The sequence below is a fragment of the Hemitrygon akajei genome, chromosome 15 (genome assembly GCF_048418815.1).
Source record: "Hemitrygon akajei chromosome 15, sHemAka1.3, whole genome shotgun sequence".
Lineage (NCBI taxonomy): Eukaryota > Metazoa > Chordata > Chondrichthyes > Myliobatiformes > Dasyatidae > Hemitrygon > Hemitrygon akajei.
Window position 1 is genome coordinate 11862772 of NC_133138.1, and position 27815 is coordinate 11890586.

The 27815-nt window shown below is 41.5% G+C and overlaps 1 protein-coding gene across 1 annotated transcript in view; it reads right to left on the reverse strand.

Annotated features, from left to right (window-relative positions):
- Positions 1–27815, reverse strand: part of LOC140739167 (organic cation/carnitine transporter 2-like) — a 74817-nt gene that overhangs the window by 19472 nt on the left and 27530 nt on the right. Inside the window, exons 5-7 of the mRNA XM_073067197.1 lie at positions 23255–23381; positions 21375–21475; positions 366–580 (exon numbers count right to left, since the gene is read on the reverse strand). Coding sequence (XP_072923298.1) covers positions 366–580; positions 21375–21475; positions 23255–23381 — 443 coding nt within the window. The remainder of the gene's footprint in view (positions 1–365; positions 581–21374; positions 21476–23254; positions 23382–27815) is intronic.

Here is a 27815-nt window from a genome sequence, read left to right on the forward strand (position 1 = left end):
ACAAAACACACAATAACTTACAAAGGTAAGGATAAAATCAACAAATGAATCACACATAAATAACAAAACTAAAGTGCATTAATATTAAAAACTACAAGATACAAACAGATTAAGTGATGTCACTTTGAATGTGATGCGGCCGGGAGTTCAGAAGCATCTCATTGTTATATCACTGTTAAAATCAGTGCAGTTAGTTGATGGAAAGAATGTGAAGAATTTCAGAGTTGTTGACATATCGTACCAGCATACCAAAACTCCTCAGAAATACAGCTCCTGTATATTTTAACTGATCATGGGATACTACTTTATAATGCTCATTAGCAAATATCACAATAGGATCAATATAGAAGCAGTATAAAACTTACGTGATTGGATGAGCTGAATGAAGAGCAGGATACTTCCACTAAGAAAGAGAATGCATGAAAGGTTGATCTTGCGTGGAAACTTCTGGAAGAGAAGCCATGTTGCTACGTTTGCTGGAATCTCTGAGGCAGCAAAGAGGAAACAATTGAGATAGTCATCACCATGGAGACTTGGTATGTTCAATGACAGGCCATAGTATCCAATTGATATAATCATCCTGCAAAAACAAATTTGAATACTCTTATAAAGCATATTCTTATGTAATTCCTTCTTTATTTTTTAGAATTTCATTAATGTGATTTCATGTTGTCCAGAGAAGTTCTGATGCGTGGCTTTTGCAGAATTATTTTAGTCACATTCACTATCCTCAATAGAAGCTTTGTAACTGGACAATAAAATAAATTGTACTGAAATTTATCATGTTGTAAATTCCCCTGTTTTCCTGACAAAGAATTACCAAATTTCTGCAAAAAAATACACTCTTTAGGAGATATTAATAACTTCAGGTGGGCTGACAAAAAGGAGTTATTGATTTCAACAACCAAATCAGATGAAATGAAACTAAGGAGTTAAAAAAATCTGAAATCTGTTGGGTTAACCCTACTACTGACATCATTTATATCTATAATATTACTGGGCTGAGAAGTGGCAGGTGGTCTTCAACCCAGGTAAGTGTGAAGTGGTTCATTTTGGTAGGTCCAATTCGAACACAGAATATAATATAAATGGTAAGTCTCTTGGCAGCGTGGATCTGAGAGATCTTGGAGTCCAAAGGTAAGGAGGCATGGGATCCAAGGAGACCTTGCTTTGTGGATCCAGAATTGGTTTCCCCACAGAAGGCAAAGGGTGGCTGTAGATGGTTTGTATTCTGCATGGAGGTTGGTGACAAGTGGTGTTTCACAGGAATCTGTTCTAAGACTCTTGGTAGTGTGGAGGATCTGAGAGATTTTGGAGTCCATATTGATAGGGCACTCAAAGCTGCTGCGCAGGTTGACAACGTTGTTAAGAAGGGATATGGTGTGTTGGCATTCATCAAGCGTGGGATTGAATTCAAGAGCCATGAGGTAATATTACAGCTATATAAGACCTTGGTCAGACTCCACTTGGAGTACCGTGTTCAGTTCTGGTCACCTCACTACAGAAAGGATGTGGATACTATAGAGAGTACAGAGGAGATTTAGAAGGATGTTGCCTGGATTGGAGGCATACCTAATGAGATTAGGTTGAGCGAACTTGTCCTTTTCTTCTTGGAGTGACGGAGGATGAGAGGTGACCTGATAGAGGTGTATAAGATGATGAGGGGCATTGATCATGTGGATAGCCAGAGCATTTTTCCCAGGGCGAAAATGGCTAACACGAGGGGGCATAGTTTTAAGGTGCTCGGAAGTAGGTACCGAGGGGATGTCAGGGGTAAGTTTTTCACATGAGAGTGGTGGTGTGTAGAATGCACTGCCAACAGCGGTGGTGGAAGTGGAAACAATAGGATCTTTTAGGAGCCTCTTAGATTGGTACCTGGAGCTGAGAAAAATAGAGGGCTACGCGGTAGGGAAATTCTACGCAGTCTCCAGCTTAGGTTACATGGTCGGCACAACATTGTGGGCCTAAGGATCTGTAATGTGCTGCAAATTTTTATGTTCTATGTTCTCTCACTCTCCACCCCAAGCCAGATTCTTTACTCACTTATTACAACTTTCATCAATAATTTGAGTTCAATCACTAAGTTCATTTAAATCAAATTGGCATAACAAATTAAGTTCTTATTCTACTTTTGCAACATGTTACCAGATGCAAATTGATTTTTATTTATCCTGAGGCATTTTGCATCTGCATGATAAAATAGATGAGTACTCCATGCATTGACATAAATATGACGTCCCAACTTAGTGTTGGCTCAAGGTAAAGAAGTACCTCTTTTCCAAAGTTTAGTTGCAAAAGGGGAAAAGGAAAAAGCTGAACCTGCAGTTAAAAAAACATAAAGGAAATCAAAATGCTTTGAAAGGGGAAATTAAGGACTATAGTACAAACTTTGTTTCTAAATGTATGTCAAGGTGCAAGAGAAGAGGAAGAAAGAAAATCAAAGAGTAGAATTAAAACAGGTAATTGATTAGTTATTCAGTAATGTTCACTCTCAAAACTGAAGTGTTTTATTTAAATGAAAAGATAAGTATGTCACACCATAGCCTTGGGCAGGTATAGGAACAGACGATATGGGAATGTACTTAATTTTGGAGGGCAAATTATGATGCTATTAGACAGGAACTTGGGACTGTAAATTGGGAATGGATGTGCTCGTGAAATCCACAAAGGAAATGTTGAAGTTGTTGAGGAATCATTTCCACAGAGGCAGGGAAAGGATGGCAAGATGAAGGAATCATGATTATCAAAAGATGTGGATCACCTAGCCAAGAGGGAGAAAGAAGCATACTTAAGTTTTAAGATCAGACATGGCCCTAGAGAGATACAAGGTTGTCAGGAAGGAGCTAAAGAATGGAATTAAGTATGATAGAAAGGGGCATGATAAGGTATTGGCAAGTAGGATTATGAAACACCCCAAAGCATTCTACATATATGTGAAGAATAAAAGGATGTTCACTGGTGAGGGGGCCCTTGACATTTGTGAGTACAGCATAATATAGGCTGATATGCTAGAACAAGTTGACATTAAGAAGGAGGATGTGCTAGAACTTAGTAGGCTCATTCGGAGAGTCATGAGGTATGGGAACCAGGGAAACTAATCTGTGTGGATGCAGAAATGGCTTGGCAATTGAAGGCAGGTGGTAGTAGATTGAGAGTACTCTGCTTGGAGGTCCGTGACCAGTGGTGTTCCACAGAGATCTGTTCTGGGACCCCTGACATTCATGACTTTTATAAATGACTTGAATGAGGAAGTGGAAGGGTGGATTAGTATGTTTGCAGCTGACATGGGAGGTGGTTGGAGTTGTGGATAATGTAGAAGTTTGCTGTAGGTTAAAATGAGACATTGGCAGTATGCAGAGCTGGTCTGAGAAGTTGCAGATGGAGTTCAATCCGGAAAAGTGTGAAGTGATTCATGTTGGAAGGTCGAATTTGAAGACAGTATACAGAGTTAATGGCAGGATCCTTAGCAGAGTGGAGGAACACAGTGATTTTTGGGCACATGTCCAGAGATCCCTCAAAGTTCCCACTCAAGTTGATAGATTTGTTAAGAAGGCATATCATGTGTTGACCTTCATTAGATGGAGATCAAGATCAAGAGCTGTGAAGTAGTGTTGCAGCTCTATAAAACTTCAGTTAAGACACATTTGGAATGTTGTAAAAACAAGAGATTCTGCAAATGCTGGAAATCCAGAACAGCACACACAAAATGCTAGAAGAACTCAACAGATCAGGTAGCATCTATGAAAATTGATAAACAGCCAATATTTTGGCTGAAAGGAAAGGGGAAAATGCCAGAATATTGTGATCATTTCTGGTCATCTTTTTATAGAAGGGATGCTGAAGGTTTAGAAAACATTAAGAGGAGATTTAACGGGGTGCCCCTGGATTAGAGAGCATGTCTTGTGAGGATACTCTGAGCGAGTTAGGTCACTCTTCTGAGAGGGGGAGGTGAGAGATGACAAGATAGAGATGTACAAGATGATAGGAGGCATCGATCGAACAGTCTACCAGAGGCATTTTCCCAGGGCAAAAATTGCTAATACAAGAGACCATAATTTTAAGATGATTGGAGGAACATATAGTGGGGTATGCCAGAGGTAAGTATTTTACAGAGTGATGGGTGTGCTGATTACATTGCCAAGGGTGGCGGCAGAAGCAGATGCTTGAGGGACATTAAAGAATCTCTTAGAAAGGCACATGATTGATAGAAAAATGGAGGTCAATGCAGGAGGGAAGGGTTAGATGATCTTAGTGTAGGTTAAAGGGTCACCACAACATTATGGGCCAAAGTGCTTGTTCTGTGCTGTAATGTTCTATATTTTATGTTCCACATTATCAAATTGATAAGGAAAGTGATAAAAATTGAAGCACATTTTGTAATATTTTGTTTTTGTTTAAATTAATGCCTACGGAATGTGCATTCAGAACCAAGAGCAAAGTATCATGGATGTCTCAGCTGTACGGGGAAGAATGTGAAAGGTCATGAGAGTAATAGTGAATTGGATTGGTAAGGAGCACAGACAGACTTAGTGATGGAGCAGTCCCGAGATAGCATGAACCAAGTATCAAGGGCATCAAAGAGTAACTGCAAAGTTGTTGAGAGGGACTGGGGAGATAGGTTGGAGTGTGAACAGCCAGAGGCTGTAGCAATATGCTACCAATGGTATCGGAGGAAACAGAGAAGATATCTAGAATAGTCATTAGAATATCTCATGACAGCAATCTCCACATTCATGGTGCAGGAGAACTTTAGATATTTGATACATTCTGTTTTATAACTAGATATCTACCATCCCCAGTATATCATTTCTCTCAATTCCAGGACTCTTTCTTTCTGCTCTGTTTCCATTCATTTCCCTCTATTTACATCAGTTCTGGGGAGAAAATACAACTGCAGATGCTGGAAATCCCAAATAATAAACAGAAAACTACTGGACTCAGATGGTTGGACAGCTTATGCAGGGGAAAACTGAAAAAATGTTTCATGTTGATGACCTATCAGAACAGGAAAATGTTGTTTAAGTTATAGAGAAAGGTGTTGTGGGAGGAAGAAAGACAACACTGGTTCTGTCAATTGAGAAAGGGTGATGAAGGCTTCTAAACATCACATGATCTGTCAGAGATTAAGTGAATAAAAGCAGATCAATGGAAACAGAGGAGAGAGAAAACCACTATAGAGCTGGAATTATGAGATATGAAGCACTACAGATTGTGAAAATGTGGAAGTAAAATATAATGCTAAAAAATACTCTGCAGGTCAGGCAGCCTGCATGATATTCCATGGATATGGTAAACAGTCTTGACTACAGTCCTGTTCAGGCCTCCTCTCTCACCTTTTTTCTCCTACAATGAAGACTCTATGAGTGCTTTCTGCTCTTGCAGAGAACTTGACATTGCATCATTTTTGCTCCCATTTTACATATTGCTCTCATTTGCACTAGGTCCAGCGGACCCTTCTTTTCCTCAACTTCCTTTCCCTTTCTCAGGGGACACATCACAAGCTCACATATTACCTCAATTATCTTGACTGAATTTTCTTCCACCTATTTCCTGTAAGGACTCCATTCCATGTCCCTGTTGTTTTCTATCTCTTTCATATAATTTATGACCCATACGAACACTGCTATTCTGTTTTACTTCTTCCTCATGGTATGGTCTCTCAACTATATTTGTTTTACCCCTGTACTTCTGCTCTCATCTCCTCTCTGTACAACCAGAGTTGGAAGAGGTTTTCACTTGCCCTCCACTTCCATCTGACTGCCTTCACATTCAATGATTCCTATCCTAGAAGTTCCACTACCTTTAATATGATAGCAGCACCAGGCACACTTTCTCCTTCTCCTTCAGCATTTCAAAGGCACTCTTCCAACTGTGATTTGCGATTCAATCTTCCATTTCAACCAACATCCATGCTCCTTGCAGAAGCTTCCCAATACAGTTACAGGTAACGCAATACTTGCCCTTTTAACTCTTCCCACCATCCAACAGACTAAACACTTTCACCGAAGTAGCAAGCATGTCTTACAAGTTAGCTTACAGTATTTAGTGCTCACGATGTTAACCCTCCACATTGGTGACTTGATAATCACTCTCCATTCAATCTACAAAGAGGACCTGAACATCCCATTTTGCCTGTCACTTTTATTCAAGATGCAACTTAAGCCCCTGAGCTTGGCCTCCTACAATTTTGCTCAGGTTGACAAGGGGATAGTAAACTCATATAGATTCAGAAAAGCAGAGCTAGACAGAAACCCACCATGAATCTTCATGCAGTGGTGTAATTGGAGACCACATTGATTCAAGCACATGGACCTTTTAACTCTGTCACATACATCCATGGCAGATTGTATTTTCAGAGACAAACATTGTGAATAAATTAAGAAGATGATATTTTTGAAAAGGTGGGCTTTCTAGATATAAGCACCTATCAAGTGGCACCTACTTGTCTATAACCTACTCACAGATGTCCAGATTTAGTTTAATCTGATCATTCAGCTACAGACCTCAGATCCTTGGTAATGAATGCCATGGATCAAAGAGACAAATTCCAGAGGTGAAGTTTAAAGTCACAAGGCAAGATTTAAACATTATACCGTCAAATGCTGATGAAACTGAAATCACAGCATTCACCTCAATGTCTCTCCAATATCCTCAGGGCACAAATTAGAAGTATGATAAATTCTGTCTATTTTCCCAGATGAGTTCAACTCCAGCACATTCTCACAATTCAACATCAACTCGAATGAAGTAGCTGACTTATTTGGCACAGGAATCACCACTTTAAGTACTCCCTGCCTCTGGCAGCAGCTTTAGTGTTTGCTAGCCACAAAATGCATTGCTGTTAACCATCTTGGCTGCTTTGGCAACACATCCCACCAGGAGCAGCAGCTATATGAAAACCCTGCACCTGCAGTTTCTCCATCCTTTAATAGTTGCTGGGCTCTAAATCCTGGATCTCTCACAACAATAGTACTGTGGATGCAACTTCACAGAAGATTGTAATGGTTCAAAAAATTCCACACTAGGCAATTAATGCTGGATTTATCAGCAATGCCCACTTCCCAATACAAACCACTAACTCTTCAATAAAGACTTCTGAATAGAAGGGCTTTCTTTTTCTTCTTCACTAAGTTTAGGATCTCTTCGGTTGTCCAGGATCCTCTTACCTTACTATCCTTGTTCTTACTCACTGAAATATACAAATCCTGTATACAAACATACAAATCATACAAACATACAAATCAACTCCTACATGCCAGAAGTGGACTTGTCTGACAACAGCAGCTCCCAATCATGCATCATTGATTCCAGTTTAGCCTGGAATCTCCACTTCGCCTGTAAGTTAGCTTTCTGTAGATCATACCCCCACCTCTGGTAGCATTCTAGTTCTCCTGACTTGCATGCCTTGATCTCCAGATTTGATTGGTCTTTAGCAAATTTCAGAATTCATGGTTCATGAAAACCACCAGGTTCAAGAACAGTTACTAACCCTCAACAATCAGGCTCTGGAACAAAAGAGGGTAGCTGCACTCTTCTACTGAGATGTTCCCACAACCAATGATCTCACTTTAAGGACTCTTTATTTTGTTATTTCATGTTCTTGTTATTTATTGCTGTTTATTTATATTTACATTTGCACAGTTTGTTGTCTTCAATGCTCTACTTGATCTTTAATTGATCCTGTTATAGCTACTAGTCTATAGACTAGCTGAGTACGCCTGCAGAATCTCAGGGTGGTATATGGTGACATACAGTATAGGTACTCTGATAATAAAATGTACTTTACGCTTGTTGCTATTCCTTTTCATGCTCTGTGGTGCATCATGGAGCATGTTTTTGCCATTTCCATAGCATTTTGACTGTTCTTTTTTAAGAGGCCAAGTTGCTAGCTTGACACTCAACCCAGCACAGCTGGAAAGCGTGCAGGTGGTCAGCTGGATTTGATCTTGGGAAAATTCACCTCAAAGTCCGGTGCTGATGCCTCTACATTACTAGCCAGCTTACTTTACCCTCAGCTCCTTATTTATTCTATTACAATTTATCCACCCCCAATTTAGTATCTTCCCACTAGATCAAAATTTATTCTTTATCATAATTATCTTAGAACATAATGAGTTATGGTCATTGTTTCAAAAATATTGACCTGTTGCCAGCTGGTGGTGTACTGGCATCAGCATCGGACTTCGTGGTGAATGGTCCTGAGTTTGAATCCAGTAGGCTTCCTGCACACTTTCCACCCATGCTACGTTGAGCATTGAGCTAGCAACTCGGCCTTGTAAAATAGACATTAGACAGCAGGTGCAGGAGTAGGCCATTCGGCCCTTCTAGCCAGCACCGCCATTCACTGTGATCATGGCTGATCATACACAATCAGTAACCCGTTCCTGCCCTCTCCCCATATCCCTTGACCCCGCTATCTATAAGAGCTCTATCTAACTCTCTCTTGAATGCATCCAGAGACTTGGCCTCCACTGCCTTCTGGAGCAGAGCATTCCACATATCCACCACTCTCTGGGTGAAAAAGTTTTTCTGCATCTCTGTTCTAAATGGCTTACCCCTTATTCTTAAACTGTGGCCTCTAGTTCTGGACTCACCCATCAGCGGGAACATGCTTCCTGCCTCCAGTGTGTCCAATCCCTTAATAATCTTATATATTTCAATCAGATCCCCTCTCATCCTTCTAAATTCCAATGTATACAAGCCCAGTCGCTCCAATCTTTCAACATATGACAGTCAAATAAAAAGGGTCAAATGTTACGAAACCGGTAAAAAAGTCGCCCGATATGCCACAAGGTGTGTAAATGGCCAACAACAGCAACAGGTCTGTAACCTGGATGAACTAATTTCTGATAACTAGGTCAGTATCTTTTCTTTTCTAGTTGGACTCTCCACATACTGTTCCAAGCACCCCTCATGGATTCACTGGTGGAAATCCCACCTCTAAGCTTCTTGTTTTAATAAAGTTCCAATCAAAATTTGGAAGTGAAATTCCCCTTCTCTGACAAGTCTGTTGTTTCTGCACTTTTCCATAATCTGCTCCCCCACATCTCAGGCTATTGTGGGGAGGTGGGTGGGTGCTGTTACAGCATATAATCTCATCAGTTTAACTGCACCCGTCAGTGTAACTTCATTCAACATGACTTACCCCATCACTGCAATGTTCCCACAACCTATGGGCTCACATAGGTGACACTGTGCAAGTGAGGCTTTGAGTGGCATATAGCTTAATTCAGAGAACTGTGAGATGTTGCATTTTGAGAAGAGAAATCACATTCGGACTTTCACAGTGAATTGTAGGGATGGTGAACAGCAAGGCAGAGGAATACAAATACATAATTCCCTAAAAGTTGTGTCACAGGTAGTCGGGCTGGTGAAAAAGGCCTTAGACATGCTGGCCTTCATCAGTCAGGGAATTGAATATAGCAGTTGGGATGTCATGTTATGGCTATACAAAATATTGGTGAGGCCACATTTGGAGTATTGTGTTCAGTTTTGATTCCCCTGCTGTATGATACACACCATTAAGACAGAAAGCGCATGGAGGAAATTTACAATATGTTGCTGCACTCAGAAGGACTGAGTTATGGAGAGAGATTGAGCTGTCATTTCTGTCCCTCACATAACCAGGTCTCTGCAACGGCAACAACTCTGTTCATCCTCCTTATCCTTAATATTCCTAGCACTGCAAAAATCCTTTTGCATTTGTACAGTGCCCTGGTGTGACCACACCTGGAGTATTGTGTACAGTTTTGGTCTCCAGGGTTAAGAAAGGACATCCTGGCTGTAGAGGAAGTGCAGCGTAGATTCACGAGGTTAATTCCTGGAATGTCCGGACTGTCTTACACAGAGAGGTTAGAGAGACAGGCTTGTACACGCTGGAATTAAGGAGATTGAGAGGGGATCTGATTGAAACATATAAGATTATTAAGGGATTGGACAAGATAGAGGCAGGAAATATGTTCCAGATGCTGGGAGAGTCCAGCACCAGGTGGCATGGTTTGATAATAAGGGGTAGGTCATTTAGGACAGAGTTAAGGAAAAACTTCTTCTCCCAGAGAGTTGTGGGGGTCTGGAATGCACTGCCTCAGAAGGCGGTGGAGGCCAATTCTCTGGATGCTTTCAAGAAGGAGCTAGATAGGTATCTTATGGATAGGGGAATCAAGGGATATGGGGACAAGGCAGGAACCGGGTATTGATAGTAGATGATCAGCCATTATCTCAGAATGGCGGTGCAGGCTCGAAGGGCCAAATGGTCTACTTCTGCACCTATTGTCTATTGTCACTGAAATAAACATACTTCAGCTCATAAGTCTCACCATGTTTACCAACCTGTTCCTTGCTGTCCTTCCTTTCAGTCTTACTTGTCATACCATTTTCTCATCTTCATCCCTACCACTTTGATTTAAACCCAAGCAAACCTCGCAGTGATAATACTGATTCCCCTCCAGTTGAGGAGCAAATTGTCTTGTTTGTATAGGTCCCATCTGCATTGGAAGACCACCCAATGATCCATAAATCTGAAGCCTGCCCTTCTGCATCAGCTCCTTAGCCATATATCGAACTGCACTATGGGCATGTATTTCTCATTTCACTGGCACATGACATGGATAGTAATCCTGAGATTACATTGGATGGTTCAAGATAGTACCAAACTGTGACTTAAGTTGAGTTGCTGCTTAGTTTTAGTTCTTTTTAATTTTTTTTTACATTTATAAGGATAGTTTAGGTTTTGGGTTATTGTAGCGAGTTAGGGGTCAGTTAGGGTTTAGGAATAGAGATATGGGGGAATTAGAGATCAAGCCAGAGTCTCTGTTCTGCAGTCAAAGATCAGTGTGTGAAACATCTATGGTTGGATGCCAGATGTTGGACAAGCAGAGAGTGAATGAGGCACAACCCCCCACCTCCCCAGATCACCAAGCTGTCAGTGGGTTCCAGAGTCAGTTTCATGCAGGCAGGAGAAACAATGTCCCCTGGTTTTATTAATCAATGAGACCAGAGTTCAGTGTGATCAGTGTGTCTATAAGGTCATAAGACATAAGAGCAAAATTAAGCCACTTGGCCTATCAAGTCTGCTCCGCTAATCCATCGTGGCCGATTTATTATCCCTTACAAACCCACTCTCCTGATGAACCAAGAACCTGTTAACCTTTCATCTTAAATATACTCAATGGCTTGCCTCCACAGCATTCATGACAATAAATTCCACAGATTCACCATCCTCTGGCTAAAGAAATTACTTCTAATTTCAGTTGTAAATGATGTTCCCCTATTCTGAGGCAGTGTCCTCTGGTCCTACGCTTGCCCACTACATGAAACATCCCCTCCATATCCACTCTATCTAGGCCTTGCAATATTTGATAGGTTTCACTGAGAACCACCCCGCCCAATGCTTCTAAACTCCAGCATGTACATGTCCAGAGCTATCAAACATTCCTCATACATTAACCCGTTTGTTCCCAGAATCATTCTCATGAGCTTCATCTGGACACTCTGCAATGCAAGCACATATTTTCTTAAATAAGAGGCCCAAAATTGCTTGCTATACTCCAAATGTGGCCTGACCAATGCCTTATAAAGCCTTAACATCACATCCTTGTTCTTATATTCTAGTCTTCTCAAAACGTATGCCAACATTGCATTTACCTTCCTTACCACTGGCTCAACCTGCAAGTTAACCTTTAGGAGATCATGCACAAGGACTTTTAAATCGCTTTCAACCTCTGACTTTTAAATATGCTCCCCATTTAGAAAATAGACCCGAATAAGCCCCCTGTATTCTGAATCTTTGCCTCCTGCCAATCAGCCAATCTTTATTCATTGCTTACATCTTTCCTGTAATACCATGGTCTCTTTATCTTGATAAGCAGCCTCATGTGTGGCAGCTTGGCAAAGGTCTTCTGAAAATCCTAGTAAGCAACATCCATTTGTAGTGTATTTAATATTTCAGTATTATTTGTATAATATTGTAAAGCATCTAAGTAATTTATTATGGGTTATATATAAGAAGTACATCAATATCATACACCATTAGACCATCATGTCATATATCAGCGTCTCAATAAAAACAAAAGGAAAAAAACTATGTAGACAAGTATCCCAACTTCTTTGCTTTACTTTAGATTAGTTTCTAGAGGTATAAAACATAACTCTGGGAATGAGGAAGTTTTAAAACTTTTAGAGACCAAGGCAACCACCTACCTGTTGAAGAGCAGCATGTTTTTCTTTCAAAGGGGAGAGATACATTTGAGTTTTAAAAAAGGCAGAAAATGGACAAAATTAGCAAGCAATGAGAATGGCCACAGGTTAATAAAAGTAAGTACTGGGCAACAGCAATAATAAATACAAAAAAAAAGCAGAAATGCATGGCTACGTTGGAAAGATAGACACCTTTGATCGTACAACAGATGATGTATACCAAATAAATTGAGCAGTAGTTTGAAGCAAATGAAGTAGCCAATGAAAAACAAGTGCCAGTGTTGCTAAGTGCAGTAGTTGAAAAGCTTAGGAGTTTAACTGCTCCAACCAAACCAGGTAAAAGGAGCCTTTTTTATATCATGAACATATTTAGGAATGCTTACAATCAAAACCATTGTTGTTTGCTGAACACTTTAGGCTTCGTAAGTGGAATCAGAAGGAAAGGCAGTCTGCTTCAGCTTATGTGGAAGGATTGAAGAAATTGTCCAAACATTGTCAGTTCAGTGATGGGCTTAAGGATGCACTAAGAAATCATTTAGTTTATGGAATCTTACAAGAAAGCATTCAAAAATGGCTTCTAACTGAAGCACAACTCACATTTTAAAGAGCAGTTGAAATTGCTGTATCAATGGAAACTGCAGCTAGAGATACAAGAGACATAAGTAAGTGGCAGTTCTGAATGGAATTGAGTGTAAACAAAATTGCAACATCTAACCAGAAACCTGACAGGCCAAACAAATTGTGTTATCATTGTGGCAGGGGCTTACATATGCCAGACCAATGCAGATTTGAAGGGAACATTGTAGAAAATGCAACAAAGTAGAACACATACAGAAGTACATTGGGCAGACAAAATAAATGGATTACACAGGGAAGAGAAAAAGATTTAAAAAATCAAGTTGCCTTTTCAAAAAGAGCACTACTCTACATGCTGTTAATGAAAAATCTCATAATGATGAGAGTGATGAAGGAGTAGGTAGCCTTGAGATTTACAATGTGAAAACTAACAAGAGACAAACAACACGAATGAATCTGCAGATGCTGGAAATAAATAAAAAACACAAAATGCTGGCAGAACTCAGCAGGCCAGGCAGCATCTATGGGAGGAGGTAGTGACGACATTTCGGGCCAAAGCCCTTCATCAGGAGTAACATGGGATGTAACATGGGAAGTAACATGGGATGGTCGAGGGGGGATAAGAAGTGGGGGGAGGGATAAAGTAGAGAGCTGGGAAGTGATAGGCTGGAGGGAAATGGGCTGGGGGAAGGTGGAGAATTATGGGAAATAAAAGAGAAAGAAAGGTAGGGCTGGGGGGAGATTATAGTGAGGGGGCAAAAGAGAGAGAAAGAGAACCAGACTAAAATTATAGATAGGGATGGGGTAAGGGGGGGGGGTGGCAAGGGTATCAATGGAGGTCAGTGAGTTGAATGTTCATGCCGGCAGGTAGGAGGCTACCTAGGTGGGAGATAAGGTATTGCTCCATCGACCTGCGTGTGGCCTCATCTTGTCGATAGAGGAGGCCATGGACAGACATGTCCGAGTGGGAGTGGTCTGTGGAACTGAAGTGTGTGGCCACAGGGAGATCCCGCCACTGCTGGAGGACTGAGCGCCAGTGTTCGGTGAAACGGTCTCCCAGTCTGCGGCGGGTCTCCCCAATGTATAAATGGCCACATCGGGAGCACCGGATACAGTATATCACCCCAGTTGACTCGCAGATGAAGTGGTGCCTCACCTGAAAGGACTGTCTGGGGCCTAGGATGGTGGTGAGGGAAGAAGTGTGGGGGCAGGTGTAGCACTTCTTCCGTTTGCAGGGATAAGTGCCTGGAGGGAGGTCGGTGGGGAGGGATGGGGGGGATGAATGGACAAGGGAGTCGTGTAGGGAGCGATCCCTGTGGAAAGCTGAGAATGGGGGGGAGGGGAAGATGTGGCTGGTGGTGGGATCCCGTAGGAGGTGGCGGAAGTTGCGGAAGATTATACGTTGGATCTGTAACAATATGTTTTGCGCCAGAAGTGAAGGGCAAATAAATTAAAATGGAATTAGATACTGGCTCAGCTGTTTCAATCATTACACAAAATCTGTTTGAATGACTTTTCAAAGATACTGAACTGAAGCCTGGAGATATACAATTAAGAACTTATACCAGAGAAAAGGTAACTCCTGTGGAATAACATTCATAACAGTGAAATACAACAACCAACAAGCCATATTGGATTTGTATGTTGTAAAAAAACAGGAGGACCAGCATTGTCAGGTCATGATTGTCTGAGACAACTGCAAATTGATGGAGATCCATCCACCATTTGCATGTCACATTCCTGCAATCGACTCAACTGAAAAGGAACTATGAAAGGTACTGGATGATGCCACAGCAGTATTCAAGGATTGCTTTGGAAAACTCAAATGTATCAAGGGTAAATAGTGTTAAATAAAAATGCCACACCAAGGTTCTAGATATCCTGTGTGGTTTCTTTTAACATCTGCAATAAAGTAGCCAGTCAGCTAGACATGGAGACTTAAGGAATTCTTTCCAAGTTTGAATAGGAACCCATGGGCAACACTGGTGGTCCAAGTAGCCTAGGAGAATGTGTCTGTTAGGATCTGTCGTAATATTAAGATCCCCATCAACCCATTACTGAAAGTAGATCCATATCATCTGCCCAGGATAGAGGATATCTTTGCATATCTTTCTGGAGGAAAGTACTTCAGCAAAGTGGACTTAGCTGAGGCCTACCTACAGATGGAGATGAAGGAAGAGTCCAAAGGGTTTCTCACTATAAACACCCATAAAGTACTTAATTGCCATAATAGGCTGAGTTTTGGAGTAGCATCTTGCTTGCACTCGAGGAGAAAGCTATGGATGAGTAGTATTTATAGCAAATGAAATAACCAGTGAGAAGTGAGTACCAATTTTGCTGAGTGCATTGGATTTAAAGGCACACTTGTGTGCTTAGAAGTTGGACTATTCCAACCAAACCAGCCAAAATGAGCTTTGCCGATATCATGAAAGTAATGCAGGAACATTTGTAACCAAAACTATGTTGATTGCACAACACTTCAGGTTATATAAGTGGAATCAAAAGGAAGGGTTGTCTATTTCAGCGCATGTGGCTGAAATGAATTTGACTGAGCATGTCAGTTCAGTGATAGGCTTAATGATGCATTTAGTTTGTGGAATCCTACAAGAAAGCATTCAAAAATGGCTCCTAAATGAAGCACAACCTATATTTAAAAGAGCGGTAGAAATAGCTGTATCAATGAAAACAGAAGACAGAGAGGCAATTGAGTTACAGTCAAGAATGAAAGTGAGTGTGAACAAAATTAAACAAATTAAACAAAAACCCACCTGGATGAACAAATTGTTTTACCATTGTACACCAGACCAATGCAAATTTAAAGGTGAAACTTGCAGAAAATGCAATAAAGTAGGACGCATACCAAGAGCACGTTAGGTAGAAAACTAAATAAAATGCACTGCACAGGGAAGATAAAAAGTCAAGTTGCACTTTCAAAAAGTGCACTCATCTGCCTGCTGTTGATGAAAAATCTGATGATGGTGAGAGTGACATAGGACTGGGCAGATTTACAAAGTGAAAACTAACAATAGACAATCAATATAGTTTACACTAGAAAAGTACACTTTGGTTACACCCCACTTCGAGTACTGAGTTCAGTTCTGGTCACCTCACTACAGGAAGGATATGGATGCTATAGAGAGAGTGCAGGAGAGATTTACAAGGATGTTGCCTGGATTGCGGAGCATGCCTTATGAGAATAGGTTGAGTGAACTTGCCCTTTCCTCCTTGGAGTGACGGAGGATGAGAGATGTATAAGATGATGAGAGGAATTGATCATGTGGATAGCCAAAGGTTTTTTTCCAGGGCTGAAATGACTAGCATGAGGGCGTATAGTCAAGGTGCTTGGAAGTGTGTACAAGGGGATGCCAGAGGTAGGTTTTTCACACAGAGAGTGGTGGTTGCGTGGAATGTGGTAGGGCGGATACAATAGTGTACCTTAGACTTTAGATCCTTAGATATGTACATGGAGCTTAGAAAAATAGAGGGCTACACAGTAAGGAAATTCTAGGCAGCTTATAGAGTAGGGCCTGTAATATGCTACAGATTTTCTATGTTCTAGTACAGCAAATTAATTAAAATAGAATTGGACAATGGCTTGGCTGTTTCAGCCATTCCACAAAATGAATCTGAATGGTATTTCAAAGATATTGAACTAAAATTTGCAAATATCCAACAAAGAACTTATTCTGGAGAAAAGGTAACTCCTCTGGGGATAACATTTACAACAGTGAAATAAAGCAACCAACATGCCACTGTTGGCTTATAGGTGGTAAAAGCAGGAAGACTAGAATGGTGGGTCTGTGATTGGCTGAGACAACCAAAACTTGATTGGACATCCATCACAATTTGCATGCTACATCCCCTGCAATTGATTCAACCTAAGGCAAACAAAGAAATGTACTGGATGATGCCACAACAATGTTGAGGGATGGCATTGGAAAACAAACATATCAATGGTAAATTAGTGTTAAAGGAAAATGCCACACCCAAGTTTTACAAAGCCTGTCCAGTTCCTTATACAATCTGTGATAAAGTAACCACGGAGCTAGATCACTTCGAGGCTGCAGGGTTTCTTCCCAAGGTTGATTAGAGCCCATGGGCAATGCAGGTGGTCCCAGTAGCCAAGAAGAATGAGTCTGTCAGGATCTGTGGTGATTTTAAGGTCAACATGAACCCATACTGAAAGAAGATCAATACCCTCTGTCTAGGATAGAGGATACCTTTGTAAATATTTCTGGAGGAAAACACTTCAGCAAAGTGGATTTAGCTGAGATGAACTGACAGCTGAAGATCGAGGAAGAGTCCAAAGAGATCTCAACATAAACTTTCATAAAGTGCTTTATTGCATTAATAGGCCGACTTATGGTCTAGCATCTGAACTTGCTCCCTAGGAGAAAGCTATCGATGAGTTGTTGCAAGGCTGCCAGGCACACAGTGTTACCTGGACGACGTCAGGGTCTCGGCTTGAAGTGTCTACTGTTTCACTTCCATAGATGCTGCCTGACCTCCTCAGTACATCCCCTGTTTTATGTTTGTTGCTTTGGATTTTGAGCATCGGCAGAATTCCTCATGTTTATCATTGCTACTGGTGAGGATGACAAGAAATATCTCAAAAATCTCAAGCCGGTGTCAAAAAGGTTGGAAAATTATGTGCACAGAGTACTATATGACAAATCTGAATTCTGTAAACCAAGCATCACTTACTGTGGTTGCACCATTGATGTATAAGTTTAACACAAGTGTGCTGAGAAAGTTCAAGCAATAGTGGATGCCCCAAGGCCAAAGTACTTTTCACAGTTGAGGTGCTTTTTAGGATTTGTCAATTACTATGACAGGTTCCTGCCAAACATGGCTATAGCGCTCCACTCCTTGAACTCATTATTAGAGATTGGGAAGAAATGGCAATGGATGAAGCAGTGTGAGGTAGCTTTCCAAAAGACAATGGAAATGGTGACATCAGATGTTATACTGACATATTATGATCCACATCTTCCAGGGAATATTGCATTATGCTATAGATACAATCGTCCCACACGTTATGAGTGATGGAACTGTATGCCACATAGCCTTTGCATCATGTTTCGCTGTAGAGCAAAAGCTAGCTACAACAAAATTGACAGAGAGACCTTGAGTCTGGTTTGGGTGTAAAATGTTCGACCAGTACTTTTATGGGAGAGAGTTTATCCTCATTAAATGTTCATCAATCATTCACGTCCATTTTGAATGCAAAAATGGAGTTCCACTAACAGCAGCAGCAGCATGACTGCAAAGATAGGTTCTGTTCTGTTCCCTGGAGGACACAGTTATAAGATTAAATTCAAGAGGACTGCCGATCATGGAAAGCTGATGGATTGTTCTGTTTACCCTTGGAAAAGGAAATAACTGAACCATTTACAGAAGAGGTCACTTCTCTTGACATATAAGTTGAAAGTCTCCCTATTATGGTAGAGATAATCCAAAGGGAAACCAGAAAAGACCCCACACTGCCTTGATTCTACATGGCAACACAAAATGGCTGGAATGTGCAGCAGAAATTCCAGTACCCTTATTTTTACCACCACTGGGATGAACTTTCCCTTGACAAGAGTTGCTTTGGGTGGGCATTGAGAGTTGTAGCATCCATGTTGAGAGCTAATAAGTTGAAGGAGCAATGTAGAGGTAGGGCATAGTGAAAATGAAAGTGTTGGCTTGAAGCTTTGTCCAGAAGCCAGGGACAGATCAGCAGATTGAGCTGCTTGCCATTTACTGCTGAGAATGCCACCACATTCAGAGATGCCAAAAGCAGTGCCTCCCCAACCCTGGGTATGGCCTGCATTGCCATGGCAGAGGATTGATGTGATTTTACCAGCACATTCATAGCTACAAATTTCTTGGTAGTTGAGGATGCAGCTACAAAGTGGCCAGAAGTGTCCCCTATAGCCTCCATTACAGCCTCGCACATTGTAGATGTGTTGAGAAGCCTCTTCTCAAGGACTGGTGTTCAAGCACACTTAGTCAGTGACAATGGACCACAGTTTTTTGCAGAACAGTTTTAGTCATTCCTGAAATGGAATAAGATATATTACATCTACACCGTACAATTCAGGTACAAATGGCTAGATGGAAAGGTTTGTCCAGAGACTAAAACATGCTGTGTGAGCAATGTCAGCAGAATGCTCTAAACTGAATCAGAAGCTCACCAAATTCCTGCCTGCTATCACAATGCAGCACACTCCACAACCAATAGCTCACCAGTTATTCTGTTCCTGGGTTATCCCTTGCGCTCATGCCTGGATCTCCTCAAACCCAATCTCAGAAGGAGTATGCAGGACAAACAGCTAATCCATATTGAGGGCTTCTCCATTGACATACAGTCCTGGAGTGGGACTACAGTGATGATGAAAAGTGGGTACTTGGAAAGGCTAAGGACAGAACTAGACTGCGGTCCTACACAGTATAGGTTGAGTTTGATGTCATCCGGAGACAACACATCGATTAGTTCAAAACAAAAGAATCAATTGTTAGTGAAAAAAGATATCCAGCGCTGTTAGAACCACATCCTGCAGTCCCAGAGTCAATTCCTACAACCACCATGGTGGAGGCCCCAGAACGTGAGATTGTTTCACATTCACAAGTCTCACCTGCCAAACAGAGTGACTTCCGCCCCCTCCCCCAGTCAGGAAAGACATTATCTCACAAGAGTAGGAAATCCACCACAGCAATTAAATCTTTAGAATAAAAGTAAATTTAAAATTTACTACACTGTGTATGGCTATATAGTGGTTGTGTTGAGATGCATTCTATACTGAGTTGGGGTTTATTGCTTAGCAGGAAGGAGTGTATCGTATTTAAGATTACAGGAATATTTGAGTAATATTGTAAATATATTGTTTGATTAAGCATTCTTTGTTTACTTAATTCATTATATTTATATGTAAGAACTATATGAATGGTATAGGTCATTATGCCACCATGTCATATGTGAGCCTCTCACTAAAAAAACGAAAAGCAATCTACGTAGACCAATATCCGGACTCCTGCGTATTCTTTTTGACTAGTTTCTGGTGTTACAAAACATAACACTACCATCTCTCTTTTGTCTATTCCTCAAAGAATTCCAATAAATTTACCAAGCAAGATTTGCTCTTCAAGAAACCATGCTGACTTTGGCCTACTTCATTATGTGCCACCAAGTACCCTGAGATCTCATCCTTAATAATAGATTCCGACATCTTTCCAGCCACTTAAGTCAGGCTAACTGGCCTATAATTTTCTTTCTTCTGCCTCCTCCCTTCTTAAAGTGTTGAGTGACAGTTGCAATTTTCCAGTCCTCTGGAACCAGTCCAAAATGTTGTGATTGTTGAAAGATCATTAATTATGCTTCCACAGTTTCTACAGCTACCTCTTTCAGGACCCTGTGGTGTTGTCCATATGGTCCAGGTGATTTATCTACCTTCAGATCTTTCAGCTCCCCAAGCAACTTCCCCTTAGTAATAGCAACTTCACTCATTTCTACCCCATGACAGAACCCTGGGGTCAATGCTGAAGATCGAGGCCCAATGGTTGAGTTGGAAGTATGGAAGTCGAGGACCATTAGCCAAAGCCAAACCTGTGAATCTCAGCAAGTGTGCTGGTAAGACAAAAGCCTGTGTTCTGCAGGCCCAAGTCTCATGGAGACTGGAGTTGGGTTGTAGGATTGTGTATATGCATGGATGGTGGGGAGGAATGGAGCTTGCTTTGCTGTTGTTGTGTTGTTGCTTGTCGTGTTCTATGTTGTTCTGCCGAGTATTGTAGCCATGTTGGCGTCAAAATGTGCAGTGACCCTTGTGGGCTGTCCCAGCATAGCCTTGAGTGTGTGGGTTGGCAACATAAATTGCAAATTTCACTGTATGCTTTGAGGTAAATGTGACAAATAGACTTGAATCCTGGAATCCTGGAACAACAGGGACCACGACCTCTGGCTGTTCAAACTCCCCTGTGAGAATGTCCCATATCCACTGTAATGGCATCTTTGATCCTGGCAACAGGGAGGCCACATATCATCCTGGAATATTGATTTCAGCCATAGAAATGCCGATGTGCACCCTTACTATGGATCCCCTATCATTATTGCTTGGCCTAACGTCACTCTTCCCTAGTTATTTTCAGAGCTTGGCACTATGCAATTGACCTGGCTATTACTGCTCACCTGTGAAAGATCAACACCCCCACCCACCAACAATATACAAAAGGGTTGTTACATGGCCACCATGGAACAATTAATTGTTTGTTTATTAGCCTTACTTCTCCTGGTGGTCAGCATTTCAGCAATTTAGCACTTCAATATTCTTCTGAGACAACCAGTAGGGCTTCATTTAATATTGCATTTCAGATGGTGCACCCCTGTCATTGGCACATTCCCTCACTGTTGTTCTAGCCTCTTTGGTAGGAAATTTACAAATGCTTGGCTAGCTCAGAGAGCGAACTATAGAAAAAAGCTCAATTCAGCAAAATCGACTGGCAATTCAATCAGATCTGTTGAAAATAAGTAGAGACTAAGCAGTTGCAGAACATATTCCTCACTAAGTCCTTAAAACCAGACTTTTATGCATATTTCTGTGCTTTTTCTTGACCCTAATACTTACCAGATCAGAATGTTAATGATTGTAATGGTTCGGATATTACGGGTTTTTAACAACTGAGTAAATGGAACAGATTTTACTTTATTATTCTTTATGTGCTCGAGCTGGAAGAAAAGCAGAGAATTCAAAATTGCATTAGCTTAACAGAAATATGTCAGTATTATTTTCCACATCTCTTGGTTCATATGAATGATCCAAAAGACTGATCATTCACAATTTGTCTTGTGACTTTTTATGTGGGTATCCAGACATGTATCTACATTGCAAGGGCTTTCACCATCTTCCAAAAGTAACAATCATTCAGCTTTCCAAACTGTCAGCAATTCCTGCCCAGTGTAAAATTAATTTGAACACAATGAATTCCATTGCTTGATAAAATGAGCTGAATATTCCACTTTTAAATTCAAATTACGTTCTGGACAGATACAAGATATGAAAAGGGTGAAAAAGGCAAATGGTATGTTGGCATTCATAGCAAAAGGATTTGAGTACAGGAGCAGGGAGGTTCTACTGCAGTTGTACAAGGCCTTGGTGAGACTGCACCTAGAATATTGTGTGCAGGTTTGGTCCCCTAATCTGAGGAAAGACATTCTTGCCATAGATGGAGTACAGAGAAGGTTCACCAGATTGATTCCTGGGATGGCAGGACTTTCATATGAAGAAAGACTGGATCGACTAGGCTTATACTCACTGGAATTTAGAAGACTGAGGGGGGATCTTATTGAAACGTATAAAATTCTAAAGGGATCGGACAGGCTAGATGCAGGAAGATTGTTTCCGATGTTGGGGAAGTCCAGAATGAGGGGTCACAGTTTAAGGATAAAGGGGAAGCCTTTTAGGACTGAGATGAGGAAAAACTTCTTCACACAGAGAGTGGTGAATCTGTGGAATTCTCTGCCACAGGAAACAGTTGAGGCCGGTTCATTGGCTATATTTAAGAGGAAGTTAGATATGGCCCTTGTGGCTAAAGGGATCAGGGGGTATGGAGAGAAAGCAGGTAAAGGGTTCTGAGTTGGATGATCAGCCATGATCATATTGAATAGCGGTGCAGGCTCGAAGGGCCGAATGGCCTACTCCTGCACCTATTTTCTATGTTTCTATGTTTCTAAGATGTGAACGTTGATTAATGGGGCAGATTCTGTAAATGGTGTTTTTAAGCTTAATTACATTTTTTGTAAGAATGGTCAGTTATTGACTATTTCAGGTGAGGACTCCGCTGTTTAATATTGATTACCCTTTCTGGACATTTCATAAATCCCTGCATTCCACTATTTAGAAAAAGTGGCATTTGTATGCCAACTCAAAAGCTCAACCTTCTCACTTTCTTGTTATTACAAACCATAGAGTTCACATCCACTAACAGCCGTTAATAAGCCAAGGAGAAGGCTGCATGATTTGGAGAGGGAATAGTGAATTGACTTTGCTGCTAATCAGAGTGTTATTCTGATACAGTGTACTGTGTATCTTATGAAGTGATGGTACAAGGCAAAGGCCATCTCTTAATTCCTTCTACTTAAAAAAGATGCAAAAATAAATTTATTCAATAAAAGCTCTGATGTACAATTCATGCTGAACTTGATAATAGTACAGCTCCATATTTGTCAGGATTTTTATGTCTTATTTTTATCCAGTGAACACCCAGCTGAGAATGTATATTGATTTGCTTATGGGCAATGTTGATGTGGGCTTGCCTGTGAAATTGTTAATGGTGAAGCAGTCTGGTAAACCTGAACAAAGGAAGTGAAACCTACCTGTAGAACCAAATCAAAGGGTGAACACACTTGGAATGTAAGAGAAATGAAAACAACTGAGATAAAAGTGTTGTTCTGTATTAAAGGACTGAAGAACCACTCAGAAACAAAAAGATGACATTATTGCAATACCTCAAGTTCACTGAAAAGCATCGCTGGAGGAGTGACACCATTTTTCTTTGCCATGAGTCGAATTATTGATTCAGCTTCCTCTATTCTTCCTTTAGATAATAGCCAGCGTGGAGATTCAGGAATAAACCTGGAATTAAATGAGTAATTTTATAACATGATTATTGAAGCTCTTATGGATTTGTGAAATTACTACAAAGATACTCCTTGATAATGGATATCATGAAATTGTGTTCATACTTATGAGCGGATTCTGAAATCACAGAAGACTATGGTGTGGCATAAGTGGTGTTTATTGTTGATTTTAACTTTTGACAAGCTTTGTAAGGTCTCAGGTTGTGAACATTACTGGCAAATGTCTACAACTGAAACATTCTCACCGAAACACTGGATGTGTACAGGAGATAGGAAGAAGAATACAAATCAGGAGAATAAAAAGGCAAAGAGGACATTTAAAACATGTAGGGAAGAAAGAAAATGATGATGCTGATATTCATAAGGAAAACAATTTAATAACAGAACCATGGAATAGAAGAACAAAATTCTGTATAGGGACTGGTGAAAACAAAATCAAAAACTGAAGTAAGTAAAGGAAATGAGTGCAATTAGAAACTTCAATAATGTTTAAAATAGCAGTTCACTCTGTCAGAAATATATGGGAAGAAATCAAACCATTACTGTAAAAGAACCTCTGGTGAAAAACATCAATGGAAATCTTTCTGCAACAATACCAGAGTGAAAATAAATATGTCAGAGTAACCTTGCCATGGAATTCATATCCAAATGGCACTACATAGTACCATTAATATATAATTCTTTGTCTTGAAAATTCACCCCATTGATTTAATTATCAAAGGCAGTAGATGTGCTTTTTCAAAATATATTGTGTCACACTGTTTGCCAAGGATGAATTGTGTCACATATATACAGTACATCATAAGGACAAGAAAGAAATGACTAGAAATTCACTTGATCCATAATAGCAAATACAGCGCAGTGTACTTACAAAATCTGATTCATGCCAGAGCACTAGGATTGTGGATTTAGATCTCAAACTATCTGCAGTAGTACAAGCATATTTTCATTGGGCAACATTTCTAACAATGTATGATTGAATTTAGTGAAGCTGTCAGCACTTAGCCTTCAGCCAATACCTAGGTCCAAATAAAGGGCACCCCTTTCCCCCTTCACTAAGTCTAATGTCTATGTATGTGGTGCAGCTCCTCAATAAAATGAGGAAATGTGTCCCTCGCTCATATTTCTTACACCATGGAAGGAGGCCATTTGGGCCCTCAAGTCCATGTAGACCCATACTACAATCCCATTCCCCACTAATTTTCCTATATCCTATCCTTGCCACATTCCCATCAACTCTTCTCTGATTCTAGCATTTAGCATTATATTAGAATCATGTACAGTGGCCAATTTAGCTAAAAATCTGTAAACCTTTGCAATGTGGGAGGAAAACAGAGCATGCACCAGAAACCCATATGATGATAGAGAGAAAATATAAACTCTGTTCTGACATGCACCCAACCATGCCAGCATCTGGCATTTAGATGCTCTAACTCTCTGGAATATAGATAGCTGACATGGCCCCACTAAAGATTCAGGACTGTCCTGCTAATTGGCAATCATGCTTTGGTTGCCAGGAATTGAGTATTTAAAGAGCATCTGAATGGAGCCTTAGTGCTCAGTTGTCAGCCCAACCAGAAATATCGTCTAGCGTTTCGCTTTGTGCTCGGTTCTCAGTCCAGTTTTATTGTTTGTCTCGATCCCAGCCTCGGATATTCCAGCATTTGGGTTCAAACCATCTACGTCAGAGACTCTCGTTACAGTACGACTGAGACCAGAATGGGCACAGTGGGGTATCAGAATCTTTCGCCCACTGTGACCAGCCACAGAGAGATTTCCAGACAGAGCCTGGAGTTACATGACCTCCAGGAATCCATTTGTCAACTTTCACAAGGAGGAAGTCAGAATTGCTTGGGAGAGCCAGTCAGTCTCTCTGTGGAGCCAGTACAACTTTGTGCCCTGGAGAGATTCGACAGTGACCCATGTTTTTTCCATGGCTTCCTCATTCAATGCTCATTATTGTTGGAACTCCAGCCAACCCTGTTCCCTTCAGAGTGTGGAAAGGTGACCTTCATTATCTCTCTTCTGACTGGAAGAGCCCTGGCATGGGCACTGCACATTGGGAATGAAGGTTGGAGGCTTGCTCGGATTCCAGGAATTTGTAGCCACTGTGAGGAGGGTGTTCCATCACCCTGATGGAGCCAAATGAACCTCAGACCGTCTGATGAAGATTTGACAGGGTGTATTGTCAGTGGCTGACTACGTTATCGAGTTTTGAACCTTGGTCCATGACAGTGGCTGGAACAGGGAGGCCTTGTCCACTCTATACCACCACAGACTCTAAGATGAATGGAAGGACGCCCTCGCCTTGGGAGAGCTAACAGCGGACTTACAGGTTCTGATTGTCTCTTTAATCATCCGGCTGAGTGTAAGTAGGACTACATCAAGAGGTTGAAGAGGGCTAGCCCAAGCCCAGCCTCAATGCATCATAGTTCCACCCCCGATCTTGGGCCACAACCAGCCAATCTCCGGCTCAGGATCCTGTTGAGCCCATGCAAATTGGCTGCATAAGGATATCAGCTGATGAGAGGTTCTGGCCTCGGAGTTGAGGTTGCTGCTATCTCTGCAGGGAGGCAGGCCCTGTGCAGGCCAAGTGTCTGAAGCTGTAGCTGTCGGGAGAGCTGTTAAAGCTGTCTGGTGTCGGGAGGGCTGTGACATAGCAGCTACTATCTCCAATCTCACAGATTTTGGTGTCACACTGAGGGCTGAGAGCTCCTGGGGTATGAACTGATTTCCAGAACTTCCATCGGCTCAACATACCACTGCAGGAATTGAGCCAGCACATGCCTGCAACTGTCCCAGACGGCTGCTTGTTCGGCTCCGGGCAGATTTGGCAGCAGACATTGGCCTTGCGTATGGGGATAGAAGATCATGAGGAGGACATTCGTTCCCACATTATTGAGTCTCTTCACATACTTCTGAACCTTGGACACCCTTGGCTGTCCCAGCATAACTTTTCCATGAACTGGAAGGAAAGGAGAATCAGTGCATGGACCAGTCGCTGCAAGAAACGTTTTTGGCTTGGTGTTCTGACCCCCAGACTCTCAGTGGCTGATGAGTGGGCAGACTTCTGTTCAGGGCAACCTGGAACTTTTAGGAAACACAGTCCTGCCTTCAAGGGCAGACAAGCTAGCTCCAGATAACAGCCCCGTGTGGTTTCCGACCCTATCCAGTCACGGGTGCGCTGGAACTAGATCTGTAGTTCAGGGGCAAACAAAGGAGATGCCCAGGCAGTCCGGGACTCTACCAACTAAGCCAAAGGGCTCCAGTTGCCAGGTCCCATTGAAGAGGAAGGTTCCAAACCAGAGACCCTTGAAGCCTAGTCCCAGGAGCACACGGATCATTTGCTGCACTTGGTTGCTGGTGTCTGAGGATATGGACGAGGATCTGGAATGTGATTTGGCCTCTGTTTTCACTGAAGACTCTTGTGACCCTATGGAGGAGATTCCAGGGTCTGCTGAATAACACTTGCTAACTAAGGAGCCTCAGGAGTCATCCTTCCATCTTCAAGGATTTAGAAGGGGTCTTCAGCAAAGCAAAGACCTTGACTCTTCCACCACAAACTCAACAACTGTGCAATAGTTCTACTGCCTGGTATTTGTCCTCCATGGGGTCAGTTATTCACACTCTCAGGCCAGACAGAAGCACTGTGGAGGAGTATATTAAGGAGGCTTTTGCCCGGGATTCATATTCTGCCCTCCATCACTACAGCTGGTGCTGGCTTCTTCTTTGTACAGGAAAAAGGATGGGAGCCTATGGCCGTGCATTGATTATAGAGGGTTGAATTGCATAATGGTCAAGAATCATTACCCTCTTTCACTCATGAACAGTGCCTTCGAGATTCTCCAAGGGGCAAGAGTATTCTTGAAGCTAGACTTGTGGTGTGTGTACAATCTGGTTTGCATAAAGGAGGGTGACTAGTGGAAGATGGGATTCGACTCACCGACAGGGCACTGTGAGTACCTGGTCATGCCTTTCAGCTTGTGAATGCGCCAGTAGTTTTTCAGGTGTTTATAAATGATGTGCTCCGTACGTATGCCTCTGTCTACTTGGATGACATCCTAATTTTCTCGAAGTCCATGGAGGAGCATATTACTCATGTCAGAGATATCCTGAAGAAGATTCTTGATCATAGACTTTACATCAAACTGGAGAAGTCTGAATTTCATGTAAAAGCTATTTCCTTTTTGGGCTTCATCATCTCTAACGGCAATCTCAAAATGAAACCTAGTAAGGCACTGGCAGTCGGAGTTTGGCCACAACCATCCAGTGTGGAAAAAAGTCTATTGATTCCTGGGATCTGCCAAATTTTACAAAATTTTATCAGAAACGTCAGCTCAGTGGCAACTCGCTGACAGCAGTTCATGACAGCCCCCATTTGGATTGCACCTAACCCGGACCCTCCCTTCATCATGGTTGGGATTCTCCT